The 11,610-nt window shown below is 35.1% G+C and overlaps 2 protein-coding genes, 1 long non-coding RNA gene and 4 other non-coding genes across 7 annotated transcripts; 3 read left to right on the top strand and 4 right to left on the bottom strand.

The window, feature by feature from the left end:
• Window positions 1-247: 247 nt before the first annotated feature.
• On the bottom strand, window positions 248-1,226 carry LOC112533878. The gene is made up of 2 exons (XR_003078230.2): window positions 1,002-1,226; window positions 248-545 (listed from the first exon to the last, which is right to left on the bottom strand). It is a non-coding gene; the product is annotated as an uncharacterized LOC112533878 (long non-coding RNA).
• Window positions 1,227-1,311: 85 nt separating this feature from the next.
• On the top strand, window positions 1,312-3,138 carry LOC8272647. The gene is made up of 3 exons (XM_015715809.3): window positions 1,312-1,636; window positions 1,890-2,054; window positions 2,520-3,138. Exons 1-3 carry the CDS (start codon window positions 1,384-1,386, stop codon window positions 2,567-2,569), a joined length of 468 nt encoding a protein of 155 aa, XP_015571295.1. The 5' UTR covers window positions 1,312-1,383; the 3' UTR covers window positions 2,570-3,138.
• A 1,258-nt stretch (window positions 3,139-4,396) lies between these two features.
• LOC112533901 lies at window positions 4,397-4,483 on the bottom strand. Its single transcript, XR_003078243.1, has one exon. It is a non-coding gene; the product is annotated as a small nucleolar RNA Z196/R39/R59 family (small nucleolar RNA).
• Window positions 4,484-4,563: 80 nt separating this feature from the next.
• LOC112533900 lies at window positions 4,564-4,644 on the bottom strand. Its single transcript, XR_003078242.1, has one exon. It is a non-coding gene; the product is annotated as a small nucleolar RNA Z195/SNORD33/SNORD32 family (small nucleolar RNA).
• An 82-nt stretch (window positions 4,645-4,726) lies between these two features.
• Window positions 4,727-4,803, bottom strand: LOC112533898. Its single transcript, XR_003078240.1, has one exon. It is a non-coding gene; the product is annotated as a small nucleolar RNA U31b (small nucleolar RNA).
• A 597-nt stretch (window positions 4,804-5,400) lies between these two features.
• On the top strand, window positions 5,401-7,292 carry LOC8272648 (homeobox protein 9). The gene has a single exon (XM_002513383.4). It carries the CDS (start codon window positions 5,684-5,686, stop codon window positions 6,923-6,925), a length of 1,242 nt encoding a protein of 413 aa, XP_002513429.1. The 5' UTR covers window positions 5,401-5,683; the 3' UTR covers window positions 6,926-7,292.
• Window positions 7,293-7,436: 144 nt separating this feature from the next.
• LOC112533896 lies at window positions 7,437-7,522 on the top strand. Its single transcript, XR_003078238.1, has one exon. It is a non-coding gene; the product is annotated as a small nucleolar RNA Z122 (small nucleolar RNA).
• The last annotated feature ends 4,088 nt before the right edge of the window (window positions 7,523-11,610 follow it).

Here is an 11,610-nt window from a genome sequence, read left to right as displayed (position 1 = left end):
TTAGCTAGTTCCAAGCATCATAGAAATGAGGAGAAAAACAAAATGAATCTACCATCAGAATGAAAACAAAAAAGGAACAGCAACAAAGGAGTTGTAAAGGCTTCCTCTTCAAGGAGAGGTTGATAAAACTTAATGGTTATGGAGGGAAAGAATCATGGCCATAAAGATAAAATTCAATGCCACAAAACTACTAATAACCTATAATAATATAATCAAGTTTGCATAAGCCAAAAGAAAGCAACACTACTTAGGGAATACGATATACTGTGGTGCAGAAATCCATTAAACAGCAAAACAAAATATAAGTCAAAACACAACTCAAAAAATCCAAAGTCGGAGAACATTAGTCTCAAAAGCACCAGTAGGTAGCTAAAACTAAAACTAAAAGACTGTTAATAAATGACGCTTTCCCCTAAAATCCATCAGTCTACCAACTGAAGGTAGATGGAGAGAACACCATCTGGTCCCAGTCTACTTGCCTACTTGGATCTTTGCCTCATCTTTCGGCGCTTCCTCTTCAATCTCCTCATGCGCTTCTTCTTCCACTAAATATACAAATAATAACGCATTAAGCTCTCTTCACAATTAATTGCACAAACTGAAACAATTACCTCAAAAACAAAATAAAATAAAAAAATTCAGCAACATTTTCAGTGTAAAGAAAAACTTGAAAACAGATTACCGTATAATCTAGAATACGACAATTTCCATCCGACTATAATTTATTACTTGGATTTGAATGATTATCTTTCAGTTCGACATGCAAATTAATTTCTTATGCGTAACAAATACTGTTTACTAAAATAAAATCAAACAAAACTTGAACTTTCATACGTTCATAGGGATCAAGTTAAAGGACAGAATTCACAACCTATTATGATTCAATAAGACCCTAAAAATCGAATTTAACAGCAAATACATAAGTAATCCAATGCTAGCAAAGACAGATTCTAGATCATCGAATAAATCAGAAAATCAATAAAATCTAAATCAACACATACCTTAGCTCTCATCTTGGTTCAAGCTTTCAAAATCAACGTCCGTCTCTCAATTCGCCGATCTCTCTTGACCAACCAGCTTTTCTACTACAAGTTTATGGCCAAAGACCGCCCTCTCCTTCTTATTTATAGGCCCCAGGGTTTTCCCTATTGAAAACCCTAATCCGTGCCAACTCACACTCACGCTTAAGGGGTATTTTCGTCTTTGCGACCTTTTCTAAAGGCTGTTTTTTTGAACCATTTACTAAAGGCTGTTCGGTCCACTAAAAAACCATATGGGCCTACAAAAAGCTACATATCTGATTTTCATGTAAATAGGCCTCCAAGAAATATCTTGGCCCGTCACTGCATAAGCTTCATCTTCTTCCTCACTCCAACGGTGAAAATGGAAACCCCAAGAGTGCGCTGCAATTCCACCGACGGAATGGACTCTGCAGTTTCAGATAACGATGCTACTGAAGATAACCCTAAAGGCGAGCAATCTATACCCAAAAACGATATCAAAAAAAGCAGCGATGCATTAGCAAAGGCGTTATCTACGATGTTAGGCAGTATTATTAGAGATTTCGATTCTAAAGCTGAAGACACTTTCAAAAGCCAAGACCTCCTTAATTCCTCTATCGATCGTCTTACTGCAGGTAACCGAGTTCAATTCTTGTATAATCATGTCATGTATGCCCTTACTTTATTTCTTTCAAAATGCCTTGTTACTATTTTTAAGCTGAAAGAATTGAATTCTAGCAAGCAGCAAATATAGTCAATCCAAACACGAGAATTGAATTCTTGCAATTTTTTAGCTTCCCCCCACACTATGTTTGGGTATACTATTTCTTATGAAATGTTATAAAGATTGATTTTTATTTTTTGATTGTGTGTTGAATGGTGGGGTAGAGCTTGACAAATTGTTAGAAGATGCGCCTTTTCCGTTCATTATGCAACATGCTGCGAAGATTTCAGCAGTTAGAAAGAGAGTTTCGTCGTTGAATTTTCTTCTAAAATCTATGCAGAAACGTATTGATAATATAGATCGAGTGCTTTCGTTGGGTCTTCCACAAGGTACCTGTGTTTCTTCTTCTGCAATTGTAATTTTATGTCCTTGTATTGCATTATATTCTTTGAACATCTTAAATCTTGGATGTAATCTGATGAGATTACTATTATGGAGAGTTCCTTACAACACTAGCACTAGTTTTGGATGGCTTGCTACTCATCCTTTGTTTGTTATAGATTCTTTCGGCTTATTCAATGAATAATTGTCCAGTTTTAATAGAGAATTGTTGGTGAAACCAGATATCTCAAGGGAAATTTTGCTAAACCTTTCCTAATATATTATTATTTTACTAACGTCTTTGGATGAACAAAGACTTGAACATGTTGGAGAAATATTTATACCTAAACCAACTGTTGTGGACAGCTTCTCACATTGTTTCATCTACTTTCTTAGCTTTTATGAACAAGATATTGTTTCATAGTCATTGGAGTTGAACTGTGTCTTTTTCTTTTTCTTACTCTTGTGCTTAGGGAGAGCAGCAGCAACATCTAACCCTGGCAATATATCCACCGCGAATTGAAATTTGTGAGAACTCCTATCATAATCAAAAAGAGGCTGGAGAGTGTACTGAGCTACTAAAATCGCTCACCGCAGCAAACAAAGATTTTTGAAGTTAACTTGTTGCTTTTCTTTTATTGATTAAGAAGCTAATTTTGCAAGTCAAGGAGTGTGCAAACTTTTTGTAAAGTCCAATCTACCACTGTGGCAGCAGAGCTTGCTATTAATGGTACAACGAGTGATTAGTTTCTGAGTGTATGCTTATTATAAGATTAAATTGGGGAAGTATTTTTCAGCTTGGTTCTTCAGCCTACATCTGATCATTGGAATTGTTACTCGGGAGGTTTCATATGCTTGAAGGAAATAAATGTTATCTAGATATGCTCTGTTAGGTCAAATCTAATCTTAGGCGATTGTGCTCCAGGCGGGCGCTCTCACAGGGGAACGTTTTGGAAGTGTACTCCATTGCTCGCTCAAGCCTTCAGGTGCTGGGAAGTATATTGTGGACAGCTGATGCATGTAATGAGGGAACTCCAGAGACTTGTAGTCAATTTAATAGCAATCAAAACTCAAAACCGTTTTACCAGTCAACTAGGCCTTTTTTTTGTGCGTTGAAAATCTGTGTTTTGGCGTTTTTATGCTTTTTCTTTCCTTGGTTGAATCCAAAATAGAAATTAATTGAAAACGAAAACATCTGTACAACCCACAGAAGTAAATATGCAAAACAAGTAGACAAATTAAGTTTTTCCACCTGTTTAGAACTGAATCCCTGCTCATACATTATTTGTACTATTAAACCTACAAAATGTATTCTCTAATTCTGTTATATGCAGCCAGCATTCACCTCAGCATTACTTTTTTGAAAAATCAAAACATTCTTTGCGTTTTCAAGACGAAAGAAGAGAAAGCACATTGAAAGAAGAAATTTAGCATCTTTATTATGGGTAGACGAGGGTCATTTATCTTATGAACTCATTTTGATGATTATTGAATATTTGGACTTGTATCTAGAGCAGAACACTTGCAAATTTGGACTTTCTATCCGTCATTCATCTGAGTAATCATTTTCTTTCTTGAATATATAATATTAAAAATATGTATTACATATTTAGAATCAACTCTGCAATTGGTGTTAATCCCCCCAATACCAGAATTTGCATTCCCACCTTCACCCTTCATTCCTAAAATCCAAGCAATTCCTATTAATTCCATAAATACTTTATCATCTCCACGCCTTTAGATTAACTAAGCAAAGTATACTTCTTATTTTACCAATTGATTAATAATTATGCAAAGTATACTTCTTATCTTACCAAGTCTTAATGTCCGGTCTGGCAAGTCATTATTTGAGAACTGATATGTATCGAGCATAGTTTGCAATGTTTGTTCTTGTTATACTTATTTTCTGTTGATTTGACTATTTTTCATAGGCAAAGTGACCTCGAATCGAATTGCATGATGGTCCTGTTAATTAATAGTTTGGTATTCTCTAATTCTCAAGCGTTGCCTCAAACATGTCGAAACTCCGAACGAATAAAACAAAAACGCCAAATAACAATGGCCGAGAAGACACTGGCAATCTTTAACAAAGCAAAATAACTCCGGCATTAATCAATTGAGTCAATGTAAACAGGTTTAAAGTAACAGCAAGCTCATGAGAAAAAACCAATTAAAGCAAGCTGTGTCGCAATTACCCGAAAGTATTTACTTTTTGCCCTTCTAACGAAACGCCTAGCTACTTGATAAATGCTTAGGCGTCAGATACCACGGGCAAAACTCAAATTGCAAGATGTTTATAAAACCAAAAAGAAAATATTCTTTTTCTTTTAAATTAAGTATAATATAACAACGCAATCTCAGTCGAAAGATGGTGAATATATAACAAATTAATCACATCAATATCAGCAACTGAGTGAGGATTGCATCATAGATTGCACAATTTAGGAGATGGTATCAGATTAAATGATTTTTTAAAAAAGAACAAATTGAAGTTAAAATTATGAGATTAAACAGCAAGAGAAATCAGATGGTAGTGCATGTATTAGTGATCATCATTTTGACGACAGAATTATATGGATAAACATCATCACGCTTCACCTTGCGTTAATATATTTTGAAATCTTAAAAAAAAATATAAAAGAAAAATTCAAAGAAGAAAGAAAATAGAGAAAGAAGAAGAGAATCAGACATGAGAGTGTCGATCACCACCAAGCACATGCTTGTAAGACTGGGGCGACAGATACTATCATCACCTTCCCCATTTCATCCTCAAAATCAAACAAAATCACAAAACGAGTAGAACAAGGATAAAGAAAACTAAAGATAGAAGTTCAGTAGAGAATATGGCGTATATAAAGAGGGAAATTAGGGTTTAGCTTCGGAGTTGGAAGAGGTTTAAGATTTTCCGGCCTTGATGGAAATCAAATTTAGTTAGGCCCAATAAATAAACTTCTGTTGGATCGAAGCCATAAGGCCTGATGGACTTTAACAATGACACCATTGATGTGGCTAAAACCGGATAAAAAATGGGGGCACAGTTTTCTTTTGTTATTCTTTTTCTATGCGGCCATGTTTGATAATTGATATAAAGTTGTTTCTTCTATTCCATGATATGGATGAATTGAAGTCAAATCTAACCCGCTTTATATGAAAATGTATTAGAGTGGATGTAGATGATTGACTAATTATAGTTTTGCCTTGCCCAAATTACACTTTGTATAACTGATAATTGATATCATTTTTGGTAAAGGAGATGACCCCAGTTTTCTTCATTGCTTATCCATTAAACTTGTTATATATATTAAAAAAGAAGAGAGAAGGAAACCGAAATGAAGCCGTAGTGGGAGCGAGAAGGAAATAATGGAGTTGTTATATAAAAAGAGAGTACCCTTTTGGACATATGTCACTTGCTGTAAAACAAAAGTGCAATGCAGAGGCACAAACCCACTTGGACTTAGCCCTCTCACAACTTGCAAAAATTTCCAAACCCTAAACTAAAACTAAAAAACAACAAAAGCGCCAACAAAACCTTTCCCTCCCTCTCTATAGATCTCGCCTCGCCTGACCTCTCAGTTAATGCATTTTCACACCTCCACAAACATTGCTCCCTCTTGACTTTGCATGATCCTACTCCACAATGGCCTCCGCCTGCGTAAACAACATCACCATGTCCCCGGACAAATTCCCTCCGGCCACTTATCCGTCTTACGGCTGGCTAAGTCCTCGAATCTCTTTCAGCCGTGAAGAGGATACTTCTTCAAAGCAACCTGGATCTTCTAAGATCGATCCTCAAGCTGAAGATCCGTTAGATCCTGTTGACTTCGAGTTCCGTCTTGACGATCCTGTTACTATGCTTCCTGCGGACGAGTTATTCTCCGACGGGAAGCTTGTGCCGTTGCAAGTGAACAATATTAAGGCTGCTGTTAATAGTGGCTTAAGTGAGATGAGGTCGCCCGAAACGACGACGGCTAAATCATGTCGTAGTAGAATAATGGAGATGGAAATATCTGGTACTGATCCTTACTTGTTTTCTCCTAAAGCTCCTAGGTGTTCGAGTCGCTGGAAAGAGTTGCTAGGTTTGAAAAAGCTTTACCAAAATGCTAATTCTTCTAAAGCTGAAAACCATAAAACGGCGTCGTTGTCTTCCTCTAACCCCAACCCTAACCCAAAATCGTTGAAGCATTTCTTGCATAGGAGTTCTAAATCTTGCAGTTGTAACTCTTCTTCAACTTCAGATCACTCCCTGAGTCTACCATTGTTAAAAGACTCAGACTGCGAGTCTGTTTCCATTTCATCTTCGCGATTATCACTTTCTTCCTCATCTTCTGGCCACGACCACGAGGATCTCCCTAGACTCTCTCTTGATTCAGAGAAACCAAACCCGAACACCAACCCAAACCCAAACCCGTTTGTTCTCAATCGAAATCCGAACCAGAATCCTCCACGAATGAGAATGGTGAAGCCCAGGTCGGAGATTAATAATGCTAATGGGAATAGCAGCAATAATCCAGCGGCTGGGAATCGAGTGGGGAGGAGCCCGATGCGGAGGTCAGCAGAGGATCAATCGAGCAGAGGTGTATCGGTGGACAGCCCAAGAATGAATTCTTCAGGGAAGATAGTGTTTCAGAGTTTGGAAAGGAGTTCTAGCAGTCCGAGTAGCTTTAACGGAGGTCCAAGATTTAAACATAGAGGAATGGAGAGGTCGTATTCAGCTAACGTTAGAGTCACTCCCGTTCTCAATGTCCCAGTCTGTTCACTTAGAGGAACTTCCAAGTCTTTTGGCTTTGGTCAGCTGTTTTCTTCGTCGCCCCAAAAAAGAGAATCTAGTAACAAAGCGCAGTTACAGCAGCAGCACAGTAATAGCAGGAATCGAACATGAAAGGGTAACTACTACTGGTACAACAACAACAACAGTAACATTTATCAATTTTAGCGGTTGGTTATTGTGCTATTCTTAGATTTTCTGTTCTGGGCTTTTGTTCAAAATTTTCTGTTCTTCAAGATGAGGGGAAAAAAAGAGAAGAAGAAAAGAAATTAATGGCGACATGGACATTTAGGGATGTATGTATATAAGCAGTAGAGAGTCTTTTCATTCTATTGTTATGGTTGCTTATGTCGTTCCGTTTTCTTTCTTTCTTTCTATTGTAGCTTTTTCATTGTTCTTCTGATCTAACCAGCTAATTCTGTAGTTTTTTCTTTCTCGACTGAAAGATATGGAATCTCTCTGGTTTTTGTTTGATTGGTAATGGTAGCCAGCATTTGATATGCACGCGCTCCAAGGAGTTCGTGACACCAGATTTTAAGCTGATATAATCTAATCTTTTTCTTCTAATATATTTGATAAAACAAAGTATTATAATGGGAATGACTTTTGTTGTTTAGTGGTGGAGTTTGGGAAATGATGCCCAGATTCAAATAGATTAACAGAGGCGCCAGCTCTGCTGATTAATCTTTTGCACGTCAGTCTGATCCCAAACTCTTGCCCCCCTTTCTTTAAAACAAAATATATTAGCAGACTAATTTATAGATTTTTGTAATGGCTGATTGATATCTGGGTAAAGATTACATGGTCGGTGGACCATGAGTGGATCAAACATGCTGGTCAATTTCCAATATTACATGCTGACTTGGCCAGATTCCTTGGCAGATTCTTGGACTTTTACTTAGAATTACCAAGTGAGTGTGTATATAGCACCACGGAAAAGAAGAAATCTTTATGTAGATAATAGATGAAATAAAAATTGAGGAGCTGGATGCATCAATATTTAAGAGTGTAGCCAATTAATTAGTACAACGGCTGAGTAATTAAAAATATTCTTTACACTGTAATTTAAGAGGTTTATTAAAAATTCATTAAAAGAAGTTGTATATATATTTGTTTATCAAAAATTAGTGAGTGATGATGTCTTCTTTGTTCTGCTCGCACTTGATGCTGTGGCACCTGCCTTCTAAATTTGGTGCTGACATTACAATGTCATGAGCTTATATGGTTGTACTCAGTGGGTCCTTATTTGATATGAGTTTGAAAAAGAAAATTGAAGGAAATAAATACTTTTTGGAATTCAACTTTCGTTTTAGACAAAGAATGTCACGTAAGTAAATATTCAGGCAGAAATTTCATAATAATACAAACTACAAACTGGATAAAGGTTTCTTTTGATGGGCTAATTGGAGAACAACTCACTTATAATAGGAAAAGCAAAAAAGAAAAAATAAACATATAATTGTTTTGCAAAAGATGCAAGGTGGCCTACAAGATTGCATGATTTTAGCATGCTTAATTCGCAGCTATCCATTTCTTCATTATAATGTTTATATGATTTTTAAATCAGCAATTAAAATAATTTGTATAATTTTCATATAACACTTTTATACAAATAAATGTAGTTATCCATTTTTTGTTATTCACATAAAAATGTGTAAATAAAGCTTCCTTTCAATTTGATGCAACTTGGACGGTGATGCCAACTTTTTCCGTAATAATAGTTTAATTATAAAAGCCTTTGATCTTAAAAGTGGAAGTTTTATATTTTTTATAATAAATAATTATCATATGTTGCATAGCCAAGATTACATGTGACAAAATAATAATAATTTTTAAAAAATAATTACTTAAAAACATTTTTTAAAAATCAGTTTTGGAGTGTTCTCCCCTACTCTATTGTCCATAGAGCAGCCAATTACCGACCCTAGTAACTAGCCGTTGGATCTATCTATTGTTTTTGGGTTTTATTTTTGGTAATAATAAATGTGTGTTTTGACTAGTCTTTTTGGACCAGCGATTTTGTCGTGTAGCGTTCTGAGCATGCGAGAGGGGGACACCGTGTATTGTAATCTGTAAAAAGAAAACCAACTGGTTTTTCTAATAAATTTTAACAACTTGCCATTGCACTTACTGTTAAAATTTACTAAAATATTAAAACCCTGACCCGAACACATCCATTCATTTCCACTGCCAATCAATTGATTCTGAAATGTAAGAAACCTCTGCGTTTTCACTGGTTGTAGTAAATAAGGGTAAAATTAATTAAGTGAAAAGTAAGTCATAACTGCAAGGAGGCATAATTGAATTAATTTTACTCATACTGACAATATAAATAATAAGCATAGATATAGAATGCAATAAAGGTAAAGAGTGTGTGTGTGTAAAATAAGGAGCAAAGGAGTGGGAAATAAAGTTTTGTAAAATGTAATCTGTGGAAGAGCATGAATGAATGAAAGAACGTGGTGATGGACAGTCCCAGTAGTAGTAGTAGTAGTAGTCTCTGATTAGATTCCTCTTTCTCCAATCTCTGCCATGCCATCTGCTTTCTCTCTTTTTTAGATTTTTCTTTCTTTTATCTTTCCCTCCATCTATGTTCTTCTTGCCCTTCTTTCCTTAGACCATGTTTTCTTTGGTTTCTTGCTCGATTAGAGATACAAATGTTAAGGGATTGTCTCAAAAAATAATACCAATTCACTTTTAACGTAAATAAATAAAATAGATTTAATATGATATATGGTTAAAAATTAATTTTAAAACCATTTAATGTGAAGGGAAAGGAATGATACAATACAGATGACATTCTGGTGTACTAAATAAATGGGCAGATCAAAATATTTAACTTGAGGATGGGCACAGTAAGCAAGTGATAGTAACAATGTACTTCCTTCTAAATTTCCAAAGTAGACTAAAGCAATCACATCTTGGGATGGGATGAGCAGTTTTCACATAATAAAAATGATGACCATGGATGTTAGGTGGAATTGGCAAATATTCCAGTCACACCCATATTTTATTTTCTTGTTTTCTCCATATAAAATAATAATAAAAATGAAATTCTAGAACTAATTCAAGGTACTAGACAGGGAAATATGTTGAATTTGGTGGTACTACTGGGGGTACATGCAGTGTGGTGGTAGGGCATATGAAATGAGCAAAGCTATTTTATGAGTCACATCACCATATCTTGTGTCATGGTTGAGCTGTATGTTTTGTTATTTCATCAAAAATATCTCCTTACATTTACATTCTCACTTTATTCCTTTTTCACTCTCATTTCCCAAAATCTCTCTTCTTTTTTGGTAGATGTGGATCCATCAATTTGATATGTGCATTCTCTCCTGTTATGACTTATAAAAGTACAATTATTTCAAAATCATCAATTCAAATTATAATCCCATTGAAATAAAAATCATACCAGCCTTATATATGCCAGCAGTCTGTAAACTACCAAAAGGGACAAAGATAAAGTCATGACATTACTAATTTCCTATCTGCAATATCATTTTCTTTACAATCCTTCAATTCAATTTCTTTTTCCCTTTTTTAAAAAAAAAAAAAATAGTGCATTATTTGGTAATTGGAATTAGCTAGAGAAAATTGATGTGCCCCCACACTTTGAATTTGTTTTTTTTTTTTTTTTAAATAAAGAAAAACAGCACATTACATTATTGAAAGGATTATAATGATTGTGCTAGGCCATGTGACAATTTGCTAAGGCAGCAGAGGTAGAGTTCCAAATTTACATAACATGCATGCAAATATGCAAATATCCTCCATTATTGGAATAGTGGGTGCAAAACACGCCAAACTCTAGCTATAGGAACTTTATTCCATCACTTATTTAACCAACCCACGTGACTCCTCAACAAACAAAATCATTACTAAAGTACGTTCTAACTCCACACTTTACATCTTTTTAAGCTTTTTACTCCCTTAATTGCATACTTAACCAATATATGCATTTCTTATGCATCGTCATCTCCTTTTGCTCTTGCTTTTGCTTTTCTCTCTACTCTTTCACCAACTTTTTCAGTTATTTTTTCAATGTTTCAATTCATTATTTACAATTACCTCTGATTTCCATGTCCCAATCTTGATCGCTCATCATTATTTTACTCTTATAATTAAATTAGAAGGCATTTAAATAACTTACCAAGGTCTAGGAGGCGGTTCCAAGAGTGATCCTCCATAACAACCATCGTCATATTTACTCTCTATGGTTGCATCCTCTATCACCTATTATGATATTATATTCTTGGATTTAAGAGAAGTTAAATATCAATTTCATGAAGAATCGGATGCTAACTTAAGAGATATTTTAGTAAATTAAGAAATCATATTAATATCGATGTCTTATCTGATACGTATCTGGAATACATACTCCATTTTATTAGAAGCGTCGATGATTCTTAGAATTTAGAGACATACTTAATCTTATTATTCTTAAGATTCATAGATATACTTCGTTTTATTAAAAGTGCCGATGATTAGAATTAAAATCAAAGACGAAGAATGATTAAACATAATGGGATTATTCCGTTGCAGACACTTGAGAGTAACACATTCATTATTGGCAAAACTCTCTGGACAAGCTAGTAGACTTTGCTAGCTACTACCCAGTTGAAAATTTCACCACGAGAGAAAATTCGTCATCTTCTTAGTTCTTATTCTGTTGCAGAGACAAGTGGTCCTGGGGCGTCTGGAAAATGAACTTGGCAAAGTTGGCATTTATAGGTTCATAGCGTTGGTATTTTGCACATTAATTATTAAAACTTCTCAAGACAACTAGCAATGTGGCA

The sequence above is a fragment of the Ricinus communis genome, chromosome 4 (genome assembly GCF_019578655.1).
Source record: "Ricinus communis isolate WT05 ecotype wild-type chromosome 4, ASM1957865v1, whole genome shotgun sequence".
NCBI classification, from domain to species: domain Eukaryota; kingdom Viridiplantae; phylum Streptophyta; class Magnoliopsida; order Malpighiales; family Euphorbiaceae; genus Ricinus; species Ricinus communis.
The sequence above is the reverse complement of the archived record's forward strand: the minus strand, read 5'-3'. Positions and strand labels throughout refer to the sequence as shown.

Bases quoted from the DNA above. Each gene is read 5' to 3' on its own strand.
- LOC8272647 (XM_015715809.3), top strand. From the start codon at position 1,384: ATGGAAACCCCAAGAGTGCGCTGCAATTCCACCGACGGAATGGACTCT. The intron at 1,637-1,889 runs GTAACCGAGTTC...ATGGTGGGGTAG, and splicing joins TATCGATCGTCTTACTGCAG to AGCTTGACAAATTGTTAGAA. The intron at 2,055-2,519 runs GTACCTGTGTTT...TCTTGTGCTTAG, and splicing joins TTCGTTGGGTCTTCCACAAG to GGAGAGCAGCAGCAACATCT.
- LOC8272648 (XM_002513383.4), top strand. From the start codon at position 5,684: ATGGCCTCCGCCTGCGTAAACAACATCACCATGTCCCCGGACAAATTC.